This window comes from Rhinopithecus roxellana, chromosome 16, assembly GCF_007565055.1.
Source record: "Rhinopithecus roxellana isolate Shanxi Qingling chromosome 16, ASM756505v1, whole genome shotgun sequence".
Classification (NCBI taxonomy): domain Eukaryota; kingdom Metazoa; phylum Chordata; class Mammalia; order Primates; family Cercopithecidae; genus Rhinopithecus; species Rhinopithecus roxellana.
Window position 1 is genome coordinate 98116659 of NC_044564.1, and position 22168 is coordinate 98138826.

General features: G+C 41.8%; 1 protein-coding gene across 1 annotated transcript in view; it reads right to left on the reverse strand.

Annotated features, from left to right (window-relative positions):
* The window catches only part of PSMB7 (proteasome 20S subunit beta 7), a 62325-nt gene that overhangs the window by 22808 nt on the left and 17349 nt on the right, over window positions 1-22168 (reverse strand). Inside the window, exon 6 of the mRNA XM_010365842.2 lies at window positions 8443-8501. Coding sequence (XP_010364144.1) covers window positions 8443-8501 — 59 coding nt within the window. The remainder of the gene's footprint in view (window positions 1-8442; window positions 8502-22168) is intronic.

Here is a 22168-nt window from a genome sequence, read left to right on the forward strand (position 1 = left end):
ATGAACAGCCAAATGATTTTATTATATTTACTAACATCTCTGTATCTCTGACTTCCTTAAACCTTTCTGTTCCTGGGTTCCCTCCAATCACAGAGCTTGCCAAAGAGGGTTACACACCTTGTCTGACACTTGTTTGGCTTTCTGCTGCCTTCACAAGACCTCATCAGATAAAAGCAACAGCCCAAGCAGCCCACACCTCTGCTCACCTGGAATAAGATGTCTTTCCCAGTCTTGTTAAAGAATTACAGGAACAATAAAATGTTAAAGAATTAAAGAAATAAGATGTCTTTCCCATTCTGTTGTGAAAAAATGACAAAGAGGCAGATATAGCACAGTGGCTGAACCCATCGGAGGGCTCTATCGTCAGGCTGACCAAGGTTCAGACTCTGACTCTTCTACTGAGTGTGTGACCTCTGGCCAGTTATTTGACCTCCCTACGGCCCAATTTTCTTCTCTGCAAAATGAAGGCAACAAAGTACTGAACTCAAGGAATTGCTGAAAAGTAAATGAAATAATATACCATTGTCTATGACCACCACCATATGCCTGTCTCCAATATTACGCTTTCAGATAAGGACTGTATTTATCTATATCACGCTATAAATTCACCAAGCCTGATGCCAGCACAAATAATCACATTAGTCGTTGCTATGCGATGTTTGTATCCTACTATTGAATAACTAAAAAAATAAAAGCAGCTGCCATATTTTAGAGCCAATTTTGTGTGAGCCACCATCTAAGGTGTTTTACAGGCCACATCTAATGCTCACAGCAATGTGCAGGCAGGCAGGTCTGTTCCGATCGTACAGACAAGGATGCCCCTCTTCCCAGAGTCCTGATGTAAGGACAGAGGAAACAGACCTGCAGCCCAATCCTCTAGCTCCTAAGCCCCATGCCCCTTTCCATGCGACCATATTGAACTCATGCTATGTTCTCCTTTGGGATCATTCTATATGCCAAATTGCACAGATTTTTTAATCAAAATAATGTAGATCTCTCACACTATTGTTCATCCGCAAAGCACAAATGAACCTGCAACTCAGTGTCTTCCTAATACTGGACTTATTAAAAAACACACACACAGTTACTTCTAAGATTTGCTGTCAGAAAACCATACTGGTATCAACTCTTTCATTATTTAAAATGGATCTATAGCTGCCTGCAATGACAGATTAATTCTGTTTCCTCAGTAGCTAAGTGTTTGGCATCACGTTTGTGAGGTAACCACAAGCCTTTAGGGCGAAAGCTGCTCACATCTTTAGCAATCTATAAGGGCTTCTCTAGAGGCCAACACTTGCCGAGTGATGAAATATGACTCCATAAATCAGACGGCTGAAGTGGCGCTTGTATACGTCACCATCTATCTTCATAGCTTCTCTCTGAAGGGTGTAGGATAGGAGCTCATCCCTCGGTATTGCAACCAGAGAAAGGACCATCACAGTTGGCATTGACTAAGCATGTGCTACTTAAAACTGAAGACACACTAAGACTAGGGAAAAAAAGATCCTGCTGGTGTTAGCACGCCTCAGGCAGTGGTAGAAGCTTCAGCAACTCATCTTCAAAAGGCAGAGAGCCAGAGCTCTAGAAACCTGCAAAAATTGGCTAAGCCTGCAGTCTTCATTTCTTTAAGTTGAGCATCTTCAAAGTCTAGAATTCTAACTGTAGGGCACAGCAGCTGCCACTGCAGATCTGATCCTCTCAGCTTTTGGCAGCTCTCAACTTGAGATTCTAGCAAAAGAATTTTTCAAGTTGCTATTATTGCCTGTCATGGATTTATAAATATTGTGCACTATCTGCTGTGGCATGGCTCTCATGGGACGCCAGAGCATGCCAAATGCATAACAGAATGAAAAACAGTTTCTATTCTTCAAATAAATGCTAATTTTTTTAACTGTGCTCACACGATGTGTTTGGTGACCAACTTCAATAGTACAGAATATGTATCAGAGAAGGGGAAAAAAAGCTGATTGTCTTTTCCAGCAGCATTCAGCTGCTACTTTCATTAAGCTTGTTTAATTAGATTCCAGATGCTAATTTGCAAGTCGATACCAGAGGGTGCAGGACAGTTTGCCTTTGAATCATCTCCCTGTGATGTGAGGGCCCTGCCGCACACCACTACCCTTCAGCGGCCCTCGCACGATATTCTGACAATTAGTGCAAAGAGGGGGCAGTATTGATCTTGACACACTAAATATTAATCTTCTACCCATTTTAATGAATTGTAATCTCCAAGAGTTTAAATTTCTCAGTAGGCTAAATGAAAACATCCCTTCTTACAAAGAAATGGAATGGAAGGAAAACTCACCTACATTATCGGATTCATTTAATTCTCTCTCCCTTAAAATCAAATACATGTTTCATTTTAGCAATTTTAGCAATTTTCAAGATACATATCTGCCAAGCTAACACCATATTTCCAGGTACCATCGTCAAACTCCTTATTCTTAACTGGAAAATGGACTGAAAACGCCCCAGCATCGTTATCACTAGTTTTCCTGTCCAGCTAAGCTAGCCTATGGGTAACAACCAGGACCAGAAGCTGAATTCTTATACCAGCCTTAACAATAGAGAAAAAAAAAATCTGGGGGAATGCTCTGAGCAATTCATCATCACCAAAAAACCTCTCATCTAACTGACCCCTTGTCATCAGGTCAACTTAACACTTTTCAAAATCCGCTATTCTGCTAACACACTGGTACAGTGTCTGAATAAGCACCTTCACGGATAAAAATAAAGCATGAGATCTATCACAAGTAATACAATTTTGTACACCTTCATTTCCATCACAGCTAAGTACTGTGAACACTAAAGGTGAAATTATCAAATTGTTTCAAAGGAAGGTCACTCTCAGAACCACTAAGTAAAGTTGTGTTTAAACCTTTTTATCCACCCATTCAACACACACTGGCTGAATACCTACGATGCACCAGTCACCATACTAGGGCAAGGAAACAGAAACTACCAGGTGTACCCACAGTCCCTGCCCAAGAGGAATTCAGGCTCACAGCAAGGGAACAAACAAAAAAATGAAAATTAGAAGACCACTCGAGGTAGCATTTAGGCCAAAACTGGGTGAGACTTTTTGAAGATTTTTAATGTGCCCTAAGCTCACATGGTTAGTTGAAACTCAGGAGCTGAGGACTTTTACTTGAGGCAAGTCATGGCTCAGATAACTTAAAACAGCAGAAGCCCATCTTGGGCATTTACGAATCCCAGCTGGGTTTCACTCTTCTGCTTTTTTGGCCTGTAATTGCCCAATGAGCATTTGCCCTTTGCCCCATCTTCATTTTCCCTGTGTCTTTAATGGGGTGCCTGCTTTGCTGATTCTGTGCCCCAATACTGCATGTTATTTGAGAAGTGTGCTGGTTATCATCCTCTGTTATCTTGAAAAGATGTTCAGCACTTTCCAGATAAGAAGAAGAGAAAGTCCCTTCCATTTCCCAGGTGGTTTTGGTAACTCAGACTAAGCTCAGGGTTATCCTACTGTCTCAAGGCAACACACACATACTGAACCTCAGGAGCTAAGAACAGAGATGATTTCATGGCCCCTGCCCTCAAGGAGCTCCCTCTCTCACTGGCATGGAGGAGATGCCTCAGAAAACAACAGGACAGGTGTGTACAGTGCAGCACAGGGACACAAATAAATGAAGCAGCAACTGAGGGTACTGCTGGTGGGCACCAGAGGTAAGGAGTCCACGGCCAGCCAGTGCACGCTATATTCAAAGAACAGTGAGCAGACAAGAATGACCAAAGGGAACCTATGTTCCCCCAAAGTTTAATCCCTGGGCTTACACATGATGGTGATACATGAATCATTTTTATTTCTATTAATAGTATGTACCCACTTTCATGTGTCTTGAAGAAAAATACAGGCTGGCCATGGTGGTTCATCTGAACTCAGGAGTCTGAGACCAGCCTGGGCAACACAGTGAGACCTCATCTCTACTAAAATTCAAAAAAATTAGCCAAGCGTGGTGGTACACAACTATGGTCCCAACTACTTGGGAGGCAGAGGTGAGAAGATCACTTGAGGCTGGGAAGTTGAGAGTGCAGTGAGCCCTGGTCATGCCACTGCACTCCAGCCTGGGCAACAGAGCAAGATCCTGTCTCAAAAAAGACAAAGAAAAGAAAAGTAGAACCAGTACATCAAATCCAGGATTTCAGATATAAACTGTATTTTAAAAATAAATTTAAGTTAAAAAGGTGAATCAAAGTGGTTGTGGGAAAGATGGAGAATGGAACTGACTGAAAAGGGGCCCTCGGGGTTAAATAAATGTTCTCTGTCTTCATTTGAGCGCCAGAACCCACTGAACGATATAAACTCAAGATCTGTGCACTTTACTCGACGCCTGTAATCCCAGCACTTTGGGAGGCTGAAGCGCACGGATCACGAGGTCAGGAGATCGCGACCATCCTGGCTAACAAGGTGAAACCCGGTCTCTACTAAAAAATACAAAAAATTAGCTGGGCGTGGTGGTGGGCGCCTGTAGTCCCAGCTACTGGGGAGGTTGAGGCAGGAGAATGGCGTGAAGCGGGAGGCAGAGCTTGCAGTGAGCCAAGATGGCGCCACTGCACTCCAGCCTGGGTGATAGAATGAGACTCCGTCTCAAAAAAAAAAGATCTGTGCACTTTATTGTATGTGAAATATACCTTAATTTATTAGAGTTAATTTAAATTTTCAAAAAAGTTAATAGAGCAGGTGGCACCTGGATATGGCAGAAATCTTAAATGTAATGTGTAAATGACAAGTACAAAACGCAGTGATAGGCTGGCCCTGCCCAATATATGTTCTAGTAGCTACAGTTTAAAAAGTAGAATTAGATGATATTTTATTAATATGTTTATTTAGCCAATATACTTAAAACAGTACCATTTAACATATAATCAGTAAAAAAGTTATTGAGATGTTTTAAAAGCTTCCTGTATTAAGTCTCTGAAACCTGGTGTGTGTTTTCCACTTACAGACCCTCTCAATTGACATTTCAAACGCTCAATAACCACCTGAGGTTAGCACTGGACAGTGCAGCTAGAGATGACGAGAATGCAAGAAAGGTTTTTATGGTGGGAGGAACCTGTATTCCATAAATATTATAGTCCAAAGGCCCAGCACTATCCAAAGTACAGGTTTGTAGATCAGGAAACAGAAAGACTTTGGGCTTCCTCTATTTTGTTATTTGTTTTAACAATAAAGTCAAGAGTTTGTTTCATAAGTCTGGCCTAAAATTACTGTTGGTTAAAAAATTTGTTATTACAACAGCCTAAAACTGCCCCTTTGCAACACAATTCTCTTTGAGTGAGTGGCAGTTACTGTCCTGGCAACCCATTCTAGGTGTGAAAGGCAGCAGTGCTGTTCTCCTGGCTTTCTGTCTGAGACACATCCAGAAGCCTTTCCACATTGAAAGGAAACAGCAGGCTTAGTCACCCAATTCTGTGGTCGCTAATTAGGCAAGAAAAGTTATCCTGGGCTTCTGGACACAGAAAGTAAGTCTCCCTGGAAAGAAGGAAAATTAAAAGTTTGGAAATTTTAAACCAAAATGTCTTTGTTATGAATTCTATACAAACGCAGAACCAGAAATGACAGTTACCTTGGCTGAATCTAAAATGGTGTCCTCTCAACTTTGCTAGGCAGTCTTGGCCTTCATTTAACATTCACCAAAAGCAAACAGTGTGGTCAGCACAGTTAGTGGCTTGGCCTTCGCAATAAATATTTCCTACTAACTATTAACATCTCTTGAGATCTTTAAACAATTATCTGCTGACAGCTGTTATTCTATTATGTGCCTTCTGTTTACTTTCAAACTCAACCACTAAAGAAGAAGGTACTATCTTCACCTTAATAAAGTGATTTTCGGCCAGGCATGGTGGCTGACACCTGTAATCCCAGCACTTTGGGAGGCCAAGGTAGGCAGACTGCTTGAGCTCAGGAGTTCCAGACCCACCTGGGCAGCATGATGAAACCCAGTCCCTACAAGAATTGCTTGAACCCAGGAGGCAGAGGTTACAGTGAGCTGAGATCATGCCACTGCACTCCAGCCGTGGGTGACAGAGTGAGACTCTGTCTCTCCCTCTTTTTTTTTTTTTTCTTTTTTTTGAGACAGAGTCTGGCTCTGTTACCCAGGCTGGAATGCAGTGGTATGATCTCAGCTTTCTGCAACCTCCGCCTCCCAGGTTCAAGTGATTCTCCTTCCTCAGCCTCCCGAGTAGCTGGGATTACAGGCACCTGCTACCACGTCCGGCTAATTTTTGTATTTTTAGTAGAGACAGGTTTCATCATATTGGTGAGGCTGGTCTCAAACTCCTGACCTCAAGTGATCCCCCGACCTCGGCCTCTCAAAGTGTTGGGATTGCAGGCATGAGCTGCTACGCCCGGCCGAGACTCTGTCTCAAATAAATAAAGTGATTTTCACTGATTGTCAGTGTGCATGCGGTTTCAATAACAAGTGAATAAAAACCAGTCACCTAAAACTGTCCATTTAAATAATCAATGTGAAATAAGAATATGGCCAACCTGTTTCAAGGTCTCACAGCTAATGCAGAACCAAGTGCTCCCAGTTATGGACGCAACTGATCTAAGAAACATTCTTCAGATTGATAGTATCAATTTTATTGAAGGGATGCTGACATTCCCCTTTACTTCCCAAAATCACATCAAATATTAAATTCACAGCCTTTGAACTATTTCAAATCCAAACTCTAAATAAGATAAAATTAAGTCACTTCTAATGTTCCTCATACTCTCAACTTTTCCTGTAATTCTCATTTTTATTTAACATACACAAGTCTAATCAAAGCTTTCAGGAAGATTTGAAAAGATTAATGTGTTTTAAAGAAGGATTTGGCATTACTGAGGTGATTTTCTAAACAAAACTCTGAGTCTGCCTCCCTGTACCTCTGTGAATTCTAATGGATGTGTAGAACCTTAGGACTCCTCTCCTATAGTTAGAAGACTGGGGAACTTTTTTCTTTTCTTTTTCTTTTTTAAGTGACCTAGTATTAATATATCCTATTTTTTCTCTATATTTAAGAAGGCCAAACAGAAAATAATGCTGATATGGGAACAACTGTTCACATTGAGAAATGAGAACAGAATCCTAATCTCATTTATAGTCTATACTTGGACTTGTTTACTATTCTTAATTGGAACAAGACACTATCATTTTTAGTATAAAACCCCTAAATTCTATACACTATGTTTTAATTCCTGCAGCTATCCGAGAAGGGAAGAAATCTAGCAGAGTGACCAAGTCACTTATTTGAGCTATCCCCATGTACCAAGGGGAGGTGTCGCAGTTTTCAGCAGAAAACCCCTGTCTGTCCTGGCTGATCAGTATCTTTAATCCTATTTTCTCTGGCTTTGACAGCACTTGGTCCAAACCTAAAGGGCAGAGAGAGCTTCAGAGTTCCGACAACACTTGGTGCTCCAATGACAATGAGATGATGGAAGAACAAAGTATTTTTAATATGCAGTCTTTTCCAAAGATGACTGGACACAAGGCACTGTCAAAAAGCAATTCCCAGAGACAACCTCTGGCCCCTAAACACTACTGCAAAGTCAGAAATGGCAGAAACCTACATATTAAGAAATAGGGTAAACCACTCATAAACTACCTATTAATTGTTAAAAAGAAGTTGATACTCCCCATCAAAAAATTAATAACCATCAATAAAGCTTATGTGCCAAATGCTGGTTTAGCGGCAAGGATGTAGTGCCGTGGAGGAATAACGTGGTACCGTGATGGATCCAGGCATATCCAACATTCCTGCGACAGTGACCATGGAAGAGCTGTGCATCTGTCCTGAAGATGTGGGGGGTGGGGGGTGGGGACAATCTATCATTCAAGTAGACTTAAGTGGAGTATCATTCAGAAGATACCACCTTCCCCCACCACCAAAGAAAATACAATAAAAGAATCTCTCATACGTGTATCTGAGACACCAGATCACTACACTCTGAGATGATTCCACCACATGCATGGTCTTGTCCCCATCTTCTGCCAGATGCAGAAACACCTATAGGGATTTTTAAAACTGCCTCCATTTTCAGGTTATGTCTCTGTAACATGCAAAGACACACACGGTTTTTTCTATTCTTAGTAAGAACAGAAAAACCTGTCATTTTGAGATATCGTGACACAGAAAGTTTGGTGCACAAGAAAACATTCCACGTTATCACTGCCTTTACATTCCAGAAGATTCCTAGGCAGCCCAAAGCCCAGAGCAAAAAGCTGGATAGCGCTGGTGCCTCAAGCCCAGGAAGGGCACAGCTGGGCCACTACAAAAGGAAGCTGGTCTCTTCAGCAAAGAGACCATCTGTGCCAAAGAACATTCCAACTAACAACAGTGCCGTACAAGCTCAGGAGGAATCAGCAATCAATTTGTAAATGTTCAAGACAAAACCAGAAAAATCTCTGAAAGAGAAAAAAACTGCAGGGACTTACATACCTCCATGTCTGGCCTAAACTTATCTTCAAATACAGCCATTGCTGCCAAGGAGCCAGAACCTGTAAGAAAAAGGTACACTTTTAGTGTATTTTATGATATACCAGCTTCTCCATTTCAAGTTTACCTAGGGGCAACAAAACCAGCAAAACATGCCCAGTGTCTCATTCAAGTACAGTGTAAATATTAATTCTACAGGGCCACATAAACCAGGTAAAAACAGTGCTCTTCAAAAGCCTGGAGTCACACTTACCACTATCTAAGGTAAATCTGCAACTGGTCCTACTTCCACCACTGACAGGTATAACTGTAAATTATTCACAATAAAATGCTGAAGCATGAAAATGAGGTTATGGAGAATTTGGATTTTTTTCAAACAGTGACTGCCACATAATTTCCCATGTTCTATGTTGTGAGTCTAGTGCTCCATATTGTGCCTTGGCAGGCTGCTGGGTATAGCGCTAAATACCAAGCCAGTTCGAAAGAAAAGACTGTTTTAATGAGCTGGCCCTGGTAGAGTCACCTTGACACGCAGGGAAGAAACTACCGCACCAGCAATGGTAATAGAACGGCGAGCAGCAGCCACCAGGTTATTCCAGCTACAGCTGTAAAACACTTTATTATGTGGCATTTATTTGGAGCTATTATTTTTAGTTTGTACTTTGAAGAATAACAGCTGAATAGACAAAATGACAAAGAAACAAAAATTTATTATCACAATAGCAAATGGCTGAAAGGTTATGCTGCATAGACATTAACAGATAGCAAATTTATCCCTACAAAAGTAGGATGTAAAGGCATTACGAGTAAGTGTGGGCTCCCTTTGAATGGACGCAAAAGGCAGCTCAGCACTCCTTGAAAATTTAAATTTGCTTTGTTCAAAAACCAGAGAATCCTTAGAAAATCATCATCTTGTCTTTACAGGTCCTGGCAATATTTCAGTATACTCCACTTTTGGAGAGAGGATAGAGTTGCCCACAATTTTTTACTCCAATTAGAAGATTTTTTTGGCATTTATTACTTTTTAACTTGTTTTGCATAACACTATCTATTTAGCTAGGTCACAGAGAAAACCATATTTTCTATTTAAAATGATTTGTGTACATCGCTTGACCACCTCAATGGTTTAGCAAAAGAAAAAGGCAGCGATTAAACAGTTTCAAATGAGGTGTCCTGCTGATTTTATCAAGTCTGCTGAATGTATAATGAAAAAGGAGAAGCTGACAGCAACGCCGCATTGAGAAAATACAGACTACCTTATCTGAACCATTTAAGGAGGTCCAATTATAGATCAAATTTAAAGGGTAGAAACAGCAGATTTACAGACACAAATCAATGAACATGGTAATCCCGATGAATATGACAGATACTCCTGTTAGGGAATATTGCTGCGGTTGAGGATCATTACCTTCACAGTACCGGATATATCACATCTAAAGCAGTAGGAAGCGTCAAGTGTAGACCAGCATTACAAGCAATGACTATTCATTTAAGCTTTGGGAGCAAAAGGCAACCCCATTTTCCCCCCTCACAATTTTTTCTCCTTTTAAAAAAAAAACTAAAATGGTGATCTAAAGGGACATTAAAAGCCCTCTGAAAAGGAGACAGAAATTAAACAGATATAAAACTAGTACATTCGGATAAAACTAGCACATAGGCGAGAGCAAATTCAGCAAAACAAACCTCTGAATTTCAAAGTAAACATGTCCTTGAAGATGTGGAAACAGGGTCAAACTCCACCAACGTTCTGTGAGTCACACGTTTACTCTGAGATTCAGGGGTGGGGGGGGGGGGAAGTAACTTAAGTTGCTGTTTTCAGGCCCAGTTGAGAGCCAGTCTCAGACTTACTAGTAAAAAGCAAGCGGGTTTTGTGTGGAAAGCGAAAGACAGCTGCCATGAATGAACGAGGCAACTGCAAATGAAGAATCTCAGGAAAAAACACTTCCAGATATAAACCAATCCTGCAGAGCATTTGTGAGCAGGCTGGCCTCTTCCAACGAAGTCCAGGAATATCTCCACGAAGAGCCCAAGGGTAATCAACCAGAGATCCGAAATCATCATTTAAAAAAGGACAGGGAGAAGGCAGGTATTTAGCTAGGAGCTAACAACTTGTGGAAAACTGTAACAAATTGTTAAAAGAGAAAAACAAGCTTACCTTAAAGGCATCTTTCCTTAAAAATCACTAGCTGTGGCCGGGCGCGGTGGCTCAAGCCTGTAATCCCAGCACTTTGGGAGGCTGAGACGGGCGGATCACGAGGTCAGGCGATCGAGACCATCCTGGCGAACATGGTGAAACCCCGTCTCTACTAAAAAAATACAAAAAACCGAGCCGGGCGAGGTGGCGGGCGCCTGTAGTCCCAGCTACTCGGGAGGCTGAGGCAGGAGAATGGCGTAAACCCGGGAGGCGGAGCTTGCAGTGAGCTGAGATCCGGCCACTGCACTCCAGCCTGGGCGACAGAGCGAGACTCTGTCTCAAAAAAAAAAAAAAAAAAAAATCACTAGCTGTTTTTTCCTCCGGGGCCATTCCTTTCTTTGGCAGTTTCACAGTAAATTTTTTTTTTTTTTTTTGGCTCTATTCTTTTTCCTAGGCACATATATTTCCTTCTGCTCAGCTTCACTCAATAATTTAAGAAATGAAAAATATTTCCCTCCCCAAATAATTATTTCTTTAAAACCTTTTCCCTGGCTGGGCGCGGTGGCTCACGCCCGTAATCCCAGCACTTTGGGAGGCCGAGGCGGGCGGATCACGAGGTCAGGAGATTGAGACCATCCTGCTTAACACAGTGAAACCCCATCTCTACTAAAAATACAAAAAATTAGCCGGGCGTGGTGGCGGCGCCTGTAGTCCCAGCTACGTGGGAAGCTGAGGAAGGAGAATGGTGTGAACCCAGGAGGCGGAGCTTGCAGTGAGCCCAGGTCACGCCACTGCACTCCAGCCTGGGTGACAGAGCGAGACTTTGTCTCAAAAACAAAACAAAACAAAACAAAAAACCTTTTTCCTGCCTAGAAACAATACTACAGACAAAATTTCTAAGTGGAAATAACACACTAAACCCACAGACTCTTGGAACAAAAGAGTCTCTCTCCAGTGTGGGGAGGCTCTCTACATTATCAGACAGGCAATTTTGTTATGTTTTTTTAGAGCTGAAAGGTATAAGACAAGTAAACATAGGACTTGGGACTTTTACTACACTGTATTTCTGACTTCCCCTTTTTGTACCTCAAAAAATATATATATATACACACACACACATGCATGCACGCACACACAGACACACTCTCGAGAAGTTTTCTGAAAAGCAGGAGCTTCCCAACCCGATTCTGCTTCCCATGAAATCAAAGACAAGTGGGCCCCAAAATAAACTTGAAAAGAAAGGGAAATTCAACATTAAAAATAATTTCCAAAGTAGCTCCTGCTCCGAGCTTTTCAGGAAAGGAGGATTTTGGCGCCCCCTTTTCAGAAACACACAGAAGTGTTTGGAGATAGAAAACCTGTCAAGAGGTTTGTAGGTACCTCTGAATGTGTATCTGCCATTTAGAAAACTGGGGTGAGAATTTAAACCACAACTGCAATTGCCTGAAGTGACAAGAGAACATAATTTCAAGGCAATGCAGTGGGGGACACAAGGAACAAGAAGTTGGCCATTAAAAAAAAAAATGGTAAACTCAGACCAGTATTCTTTAAAGATAATTTCTTTCAAGTTTCCTAGATACTGGTCCAACATCCAAAACTATATACAATAAATCACCAGTCAAATGCCATTCTAGTACAGCCACCATGTGACCTGTAAAATGTTAAAATATTATATCCTCTTTCCCCATAAGCCACTAACAACGCCCTGAGACATTCTGTTACTCAGCATCAACTACCTAAGCTGGCACCCTCTTCATAAACAAAACCAAGGTGAAAATCTTTTGAAGGATCATTTGCTCTGATTTTTTATTCCAAAAGCAGAGACATCTTAGACATCAGAACTGTCTGGTTTCCCATTAAAGAACAGATACACAGAAAAGCCAGGGGACAGTGTGGCCAAGACTGGGTCTCTGCGGTACACTTGAGTATGCCAGAGAAGGAAAGGCGTGTCAGAGAGGACATGCAAGAGTGAGGCCCCAGAGAACTTACTCCAGTTGGGAGGAGAAGGAAGCCAAAGAGAAGAACAAGGGCCTTCTGCTGAGCACCCGCCAGGTGCCATGCGGCCTGTTTTAGGTCATTTCATCATCCTCATAGCAACCCACTAACGTGAGAAAGCTCCTTGTCTAGGACTACAGGAAACAAGCACAGGTGCAGGATTCCTGTCTCAGCTGTGACCCTATGTCGCGCTCTCATACAGAAAGTCCTATATGCCACAATACAGTTGAGAGAGGACATGCAAGACCTTCCATGACCAGGTTTCTACCTCATTCTGCTCCCTCCCATCCCCCATACACACCCCTGATACTCCACCAACACCACACTGCCCATGATTTCCTAAATGCCCATGCCAGTTCAAGCCTATCTCACACTGCACATGGCAGTCCGTTTGCCCCGACAGTCCACAGAACTCCCAGTCACCCTTCAAACTCCAGCTGAGAGAACACTTCTTCCTAGAACCCTTCCTTGGTCACCCCCCAGCCACAGGGTTTACCACTCTCATCTCTGCAACTTGTCCATCCTTTCATATCCACAGTCCTCATCCCCACCAGTCTCTGACACATGGCAGCATTAGGAGAGACGCTTATTGAAGTAAGGTGCACAAAAAGGTGAGGCCAACTGTCCAAATGAGGGAGCCGGAAAAAACTCTGAGCTGCCCCTGAAGGCGTGAGGATAGCAGTAAATGCCTTGATAAGGTGTAAAGCAATATTTATTGCCTAGTTTACCATACTAGGCTGAATATAAGACAAACTCAAGTGCAAAGCCAGTTCAATTTTCAAAAAGGAAAAAAGGGCTTTAAAACCGCAAAACCAAGTCCTATTGTATGTCCTAGTCCAGTCCAAACCACTGTGCTATCACAGGAGTGAATGGCCCTTCCTGGATTTCTGCATTATATTAACACTACTGACACTCTCATTCTCATCAGTAGTTTCCATGAAGCTGCTCCCTAGCAACCTTCACCAAGCTTGCCTCTTCAGCACACCCACAGTTACTGAGTACCCAGTATTGCTTCCAGAACAAAGCTCTTTGAAACAGAAAAACAAGGTGCGATTCAGTGACCAGCACTTAGAGAGGTGACTATAAGTAAGGACACTATGATGGCTACCTAGTCCCCTCAGACTGACCTCCTGCATCAACTGCCCTCCCCCGAGCCCACCTACACACCCTGCTCAACACTCGCCACCCCAACCCACCAAGGAGCTGGGCTGCGGAGAGACAGGGAAGCAGGAAGGACAAACGTCTCCTTCCCTTTCACCTGCAGGGCCCTCCCCCATCCACTGCACACACTCCACAGCTGCTCCAGCTAGGTCCTCATTCAAAGAGCTCCTCTGCGACCAATGCCCTGTGGAGTCCTGGAAAGAGCACCTGGCCTGCTTCCCAGTTGTGTTAGGGCCAGACTCACCCACAGATCCTCCAGACAACACTCTGGGTCACCTGCATCTGCTAGGCCCTGGGAGAAGGGGTCCCACCCTCTTGTCACCTGCATCTGCTGAGCCCCGGGAGAAGGGGTCCCAAGCACCAGTTCCACAAGGACCACACCTCCAGCCAGTCTGTTAAAATGAAACATCTTATAACAGCAGGCCCCGGCTTATAAACAAAACTACTAGCTCCTCTAAGAATGTAAAATGAAAGCCCTGAAACTCAGAAAAATACATGCAACATGCACAACATTAATAACTAAAAAGAGCTCACAGATAAATACATTAAGACTCCAACGGAGAAGACAGTAGTTTACAAAAGAGAAAAGGCAGAGGCCTATACACATTAAGCAACACTGATCAAGTTCACTAGCAATCAAAGAAATACGAATTGAAGTAAAATAACTACCTTTTGCCTTTTAAATTAGCAAAGATTAAAAAGAATAATAGTGCTGACAAAAGTGTGATCAAATGGGTACTCTGACACACTTGGAGAAGCAGAAATGGATAGAACTCTTCTAATGGGCAATGCAGAAACATCAACTGGAAATCACACAGCTACACATACCCACCAAACCAGCAAGTCTCTTAGGAACTTATTCTAAAGAAACACATGGACAAGTACCCAAGTCATGTATCTTAAAAGATCATTGTTTAGATTAAAGGGGAAAAAAAAATACCTGGAAGTAAATGTAAAGGTTCAACAACCAGGAGCCAGCGAAAATCAACAATAAAATACTATACACACAGACCTTAAACATGACAAAGTAGAAATACATTTTTTTGGCAATGGGAAGCTATCCATGCTATAATATTTAGTGGGGGGAAAACATGTTCCAAAGCAAAATTAACAGATACACTTATGCACTATGTATTATACAAACCTGGAAGCACATAAATCAAAACATTAAGCTTATTTTCTTTTTGTTTACTTGTATTTTTAAATTTTTCTTCCAAGTGCATACATTAATAGCAATTTTTTAAGGTATAAAAAATTGGAGAAAATCTACCATTGTGAGGGGATGGAAAAAACAAGCAAAAGACCAAGACTTTGCTAGCTGTCATAGTCTTTCCGTGTAACAGCGACAGCAGGCAGCTTATTCCTTAAATTTGTATACAAGGGCCTAAACGTCAATCCATGCATGAGTCAACAGACCCAAAGAAGAGCAGCAATCAATCATCACAAACAAATACCCCATATCTCTCCTTCTCACCGTCCTTAAAAGGACTGTCTTAGAGGTACAATCATCTTAATAATGAAGTCCTCTGAGCATTTCAGCATAGGGCTAGACCCCACTTATGCAGAAGTGTACTCTGTGGCAAACACAGCATTGAACAAACTACAACAGATGCACACGGTACTTAAGAACTTTCACAGCAGAGTCACATCAGTTTTGTTTGCTCTTCAGGCATGGCAAGTAGTAGCAGTCCCATTTACAAAAGGAGAATAAAGCTCAGAGATAAGGAACGTGCCCAGATCACACAGCCAGTGATAAGCAAATCTGGGATTCTGAAGCCAGATCTTTCTGAATTTAAAGTGTGCGATGTTCTTTCCATTCCACCACGTTTGCCTCTTAAATAGCAAAGCCAAATGCTTGAAATCAAGATTAGCAAGTAAGCCTGGGAGATGGAGCTATCTTTTCTTAGCTCCCCACCCCAAAAAAGCATGCTTTCAAACTTGCTTTTTCTTTAGATTTCAGCTCAATGATTACCACACACATCTGGATATAGTTAATTTGTATTGTTTTGCTTGGAAATTCAAATGAGACTGAAATTTAGTTAAATATTTTAAATGAGTAAACATATGCCATTCACTGTTTAGCAATGCCACTCAAGTATCTGTTATAACACCATTTATTTTAAGATAGTCTCATTCAAAAAAAAAAAACCTGAAATTAGTCTCCATTTTCTAAAACCTCTGAAAGTGTTTCGATCTTAGCTTACCAGGATTAGTAATTCACTTTGAAACTAACTTTTTCTGAGAGAACAATCCAGTTCAGGAAGAAACCTGAAATTTTACAATCTAGATATTGCTTTTACTTGTTCTACACATTTAAAAATGTGTTATTTTTCCATGTCAGGGTTCACTAAAATACTCAACAAACTTAGCAATTCTATCATCTATGTTATTAGATATGCTAAAGAAACAGTAAGACTGAAATAATTTCCTGAAACCTGCTGCTTCTAAGTCAAAAGCTAGGAAGGACCTGAAAGGCAGAAATTTGCTTTTTCTAATAAGATGCTCACTAACTCTCAAACTGGGGAAGGGGAAAACATTTATTGAGGGTCTTAGGTCCTGGACCCTGAACTCAAGTACTGGGAGTATTTGCCCCTTTTACAGACAAGGAAATTGAGACTCAACTGGTTCCAAATAGTTTGCCCATGGCAAGAGTCGATGGGAACCAGGGCCAAGCTTTAAACCTAAGTCCTGTTCTGAAGCATGGGTTATCAAGCTCATGCACCCTTCAGAAGGGCAACTTCCCACTCTTTCTTCAAACAACCCATTCCCAGGTGCCCACACAGCAGCGGCGGGCTCTGGGAACACCAAGAGGCACAAGAGGTGGCCCAGCCCTGGTGCTCCCTAGCTGTGCACATCACTCCCAGCTCTGCAAAGCTGCCAAAGTTGCTCCAGGAGGCACAAGCAACTGCATTAAGCACAACGTGAATGCTGCAACCGGAAACCAAGCGGCACAGCAGCCCTACCGAACTAAGTTTCTTCCCTGAACAAGGGGCAGGAGACAGGAGGCGCCTTCCTCAAAGGGTGGCTCTGAGGGTTGCACAAGATGGCGAGTGTAAAGCAAAATGCTGGGGACACTAAAAGCTCAAGGAAAGCTGGCTGATGAAATTCCTCTCTGACAAGATCCTGGCCCTCCAGGCAGCTATTTCATACATTCACTCTCAGCAAGTCCCAGGGTTGGCAGCTTTCATGGAAACAGAGGTCTTCAGAATTTCTTTCTCAAAGTCATGAAGTTATGAGAGGCAGCAGGAAATGGATTTCTACCACTTTTCCCCAAATCAATTTAACCAGATCTTCTCAGGAAAAAAAGCTGCTCCTTCTGCTAAAGAGCGGTCCATTTTAAGCAGCCAAGGACCTGTTTGCCACCATGGCCTGCCAAGGTATAAGACGTATGCGGCGATAACAGAGTCACACACAGAACTTTCTAATCCATCAGTGTCAGCTCTCCCTGACAGAGCGCTTACTCAACACTTGCTCATTGTTAGTCAACTGGCCACTCATTCTGGGTAAAATTTGGTGCTTTCCACATACCCACAGACTGGGATCATTTTTCACTCCATTCCTGCCTCCAAGGCTTGTCTCCTGGTACTGGTGCTTGCTCTGGAGGCCAACAATGCCAATGTGTGCAGGGCTGATTGATGAATATAAAACAAGCTGGGCACCGGGGGACCACGTTCAGCCACTAGAGAGCAGTGGAGCATCTCTCACTGCTCGGTAGAACACACGCGGGCTTTAAATGGTTTAATTGTATGCATGCATTTCATTATAAGTCTTGGCCAAAAGCTTCCTGGCGAGGCAAGCCAAGCAATCAGACAATCTTGCATCGCTTGCTGAAATCCAGATTTGTCCTTTGTCAGCATAAACAGTTTAATTTGATGTTTTCACTCCTGAGTAAGCACTGAGTATTACATTTAAACCCCTCATGAGGGGGAAGAATGCTTCCTTTTCATCAGTAAATGTACCTCAATGTCAAAGTCTACCTTTCATTCCCAATGAATTAAAAAAAAAAGTATTCCATTTAATATGCTAAAAATATTTGTAAGGCATCCAACAACTTCACTCAAAAACTAATTCCTCAAAAAATGGAGTTCCTTTTCTAAATGTAATGTAGTCAAAGAGGAGTTAAATTTTACCCTAATAATTTAAAACACCACTTGAAGGGAACAGGGATTTTTCTTATAATAGCAACTGCAACATCTCATTGAACTGACAGGTTATCAACACTTATTCTTCAGAAAAGACGAACAATCAGGGCATCAGGGCCTAAAATGTGAAAAGTTTTATTTCATTAATGCATTTTAATGAAATGTCACAAGATACGGAGAGAGAACATTTTTTCCCTAAAATATAGGTGTCACCTACCCGTTTACAGGACAAAATGGAGGATGAAAATTACCCAAAAATGCGCCTATCTTAATCAGTCCCCTGCACCATGAGGTCCCATCAGGAAACCAAAGCTGAGTACAAGGCATACACTCTGCCTCCTGCTGCGGGAGTGCAGGGCAGAGGGAGCTGGCAAGTCTCTTAAAGGTACCCTTTACTCCGCTCCATATTTCAAAGTAACTTCCCAAATTTCAGGGCATTCCACTTTAATTGATGGACTAGATGGTATTATTTTCATTGTATGGATGGAAGAAGCTAAAATTCACAGAAAGGAAGGAGGCTACCCAAAGTCATGCAGCCAGAAATGGCAGCACGGGTGCATGAACCCAGATCTGGTTAACAGCAAATCCCTCGTTCTATGAACTACACAGTGAAAAGCCTTCTGATGCCTAAGATGACTTTTCACATAGTCTGACCAATGAGGAAGTAAAAGGCATCAAGCACTAGGTCATAAGCATATAAAGGCACTTTCCTTTAGCAGGGGCACTCTGGTCCAATTCTGAAACAAGAGCAGATAAAGATGAGCTAGTTAACCTCACTGTCTCTCAGTGGGGTTTAAAGCAAAGAACTTGAAACTGTTAGCATTTCCTTTAACTGTTCTGAAAAGTGCTCTGGCAAGGGCTTTTACTTGGTTGTAGGCTAAGGACAATTCAAATCACTGGACTTTGTGGTAAAATGTCAGAGCAGGGAAAAAAAGGAGGAAGAGCACCCATACATTAATTCAATATCTCACCATTTTGTCTATAAAAGGCGTTTAATATTTTTTTACACAGAATCAAGAACAAAAATCCAATCTAATTAAAACAGATTAAGAACTGGCAAGGGCTGACTATATTACAGTCCCTGTAACAATATGATGAATTTTAGAAGTAAATATTTTCTCATTTCCTGGTATCATGGCACCATCTATTGGCTTAGTACCACCTTTGCAACAACCAGGAAACAAGATGCATTCATTCAACTTTCACGGGCTTTTGGTTCCCAGTTGTTTTATTCTTGGCACTCCATTGCAACATAATTTTAAGATACAAAATCCATTCACTGCACATTTTAAATCTTCTAAAATGCATCTTATATTAAAGCAGGAAGTGCCAGAGAAATCTTGACACAGAGAGCTACACACAGAAAAATGTATTGGCACTAAAACATGCTACATACAAAAGACTTATGTTTGGTATCTCACTTCAATGCTCACACATGAAGTAAGCATTACAGAAGAAATCAATGTTCATAGTCAAACAGCTAAATGAATGTTGGACTTAAGACCTGAACCCAGGCTAAGGACAGTGGTTCATGCCTATAATCCCAGCACTCTGGGAGGCCAAGGCAGGAGGATCACTTGAGATCAGAAGCTCCAGACCAGCCTGAAAAACACAGTGAGACCCAGTCTCTACCAAAAAAATAAAGAAAAAAAAAATCAGTGGTGGTGCGCCCAAAGTCCCAACTACGTGGGAGGCTGAGGTGGGAGTGTCACTTAAGCTCAGGAGTTTGAGGGTACAGTGAGCTATAATCACACCATTGCACTTCAGCCTGGAGACAGAGCAAGACCCTGCCCCTAAAAAATAAAAACAAATAATTAAGTTAATTAATATATTTAAAAAATACCTGAACCCTATTTGACTTCAAAAACCAGTTTTCACTCAACCATACTGCCTCAAAAAAATCACCAAAAGCAACATATCCACATAAAAATCAGTGATTTACAGAGCAAGTGCACATAAAACGCAACGCTTCAGCATCCCAATAACCCTGTGACCTTCCCAAGTCAAAAAAAGTAGCTTCATTTTAGAAATAGGGGTTATGAAGTTGCAGAGGTTAGGTGACTAGGCTCTGGTCAAGCAGAGCTAGGACCAAAGTGAGGGCTTCCACCTCTTTTTCTAGAATCCTAAGTGCTACTTCATTCAGGAGTTTAGAGAAAAGCCTGCTCCAGGCAGTCACTGGCTGTGTGGACAAAGCTCCTGCTAGAATGGGGTCTCCTAGACCTAAGCACAGAGGCAATCCAGTTCCGATGGAGACACACGATTCTAAAGCCTCTTATACACAGTCAACCACATGGCTGACCCCAGAGCAGGCAGAAGAATTTTCAGCAACACACGGCTATGAAGTTCATATATATGCCCTCTGAGGTTTTTGTGGAGTAAACATGCTGCTAAATTTGCATCCAATTTAAGAATTGAAAATGAATACAGAAGAAACATTTGCCATCTTAAAGTGCACTAATTTGATCCAGTGCAGGATAACTTTCAAAATCAAGTCATGTGGAGATATCAAAGTATCTATACAAAGGTTGTACTTGAGTATAAAAATACAGAAAAGGTTGTGCTTTAGTATAAAAATACAGAAAAGCTTGTACTTTAGTGTAAAAATACAGCAAAGGATGTACTTTAGTGTAACAATGGCAAATCTTAACTCCCTATCCATGTTCCTAAGTTCTCACTTAATTGTAAGATTCTTCTGCCCACAAGATGAAACATTCAGTATGCTTACTACTCTATCCCACATCTTCCTCACTGCTTGGGGGCCCTGTAAACTGGGACTTAGTAGGTGCATTCCAGTAATTAGGAAACTGTATAACTAGTTTATCTGGAGAATTTTACCTGGATGGCCCTGGCAGTGACCCCAAGTCTTCCCTAATGGTGCATACCAATGTTTATTCCTTAAGTTAGCATTCCTAAATTGTCCAAGGACCTCATTTTCAGGAATGTCATGCTTGAAATTTTATTCATGTTAATTCTCTATGTGGATAAGCAGGCAAAAACAAAAATTTTATATACCTTGCCAATGCTGCTACAAGGAACACTGCCAAGCTAATAGCAAAAGATGGTCCCCAAGCTTCTTCTGACACTACTTCAGTTTGCCTAATAAAGAAAAGCTGGCAAGTTCAAAGAATAAGCTAATTAATCTGAGAATTAAAAGAACCCACATTATGTCTATAAAAACATAACTAAAATGCTTTCCCTTTCTTAATAAAGTCAAAAAATCTTGCCTAGCTTTTAACAATCAAATGAATCGATCACCAGTAGTCTCTTCCAAATTACTCTCTTAAAAAAGAAATAAATGAAACAATAGGGATCCTTTCTCTTTTCGGAGAATAAACCACATGCCACGTACCAACAGGAAAAAGTCAGAGACTGAGGTTCCCATTCCCACTCACGTACTTCTTTACTTGTGGTACAAGTAACCTCTCTTGAGCCTCAGTTTCCTCATCTTTAAGACAGGGATAATGGCACCCACCTCACAATGGTGCAAAGACTGTATCAGTAAGGCATCCCACAACAGCTGTAGGTTCTGTAGCTGGATGAACGCTGCTCTCATTACGGTCAATGTGATGTTCACAAAGGTTTTAGGGCAGAAGCTGTCCAGAGGCCACACTACAAGGAGTCTGAGATATTAGTCTCCCAAGTAAACTCTCAGGAAGGCCAGCCCGCAGACAGGAGGCTCCGGGACCCCACGTTCAATGCAGATCGAGCTGGGCAGCAAGTTAAAGATGAGCAAGACAAGACAGGTGTCTTCTATTCAGTGTAAATTAAGAGCAGCCTTCAGGCGCCTGGCTAGTCGCCAATACAGGCCCATGGGTAGACAAAATTTAGACACCCTTGTCTTCCGGTTAATTTATAGCTTCCAGCTCTTACTGTCAAATCGCTCAGAAAAAAAGAAAAAAAAAGATTAATTACAAAGTTTTGCTTTTATTCTTCATAATAAAAAAACTCACAATCTAGCTAAAACATGAGAATTCAGATGAAATATTCATTTTCTCACTTAAGCTACAATTACAGAAAGCCTTGATTCTACAGTGAATGCTAATGTTCCATGGAGGCACTTCATTTAGGAGGACCTTCTATTTTATCTGGAGTGTGAGGTTTGGTTTGTAGCTCACTCAAAATAATAAGCATGAATTAAAACAAAATCCAGCCAGGCACAGTGGCTCACGCCTATAATCCCAGCACTCTGGGAGGCTGAGGCAGGTGGATCACTTGAGGTCAGGAGTTCGAGACCAGCCTGGCCAACATGGTGAAACCCCGTCTCTACTAAAAATACAAAAATTAGCAGGGTGTGGCT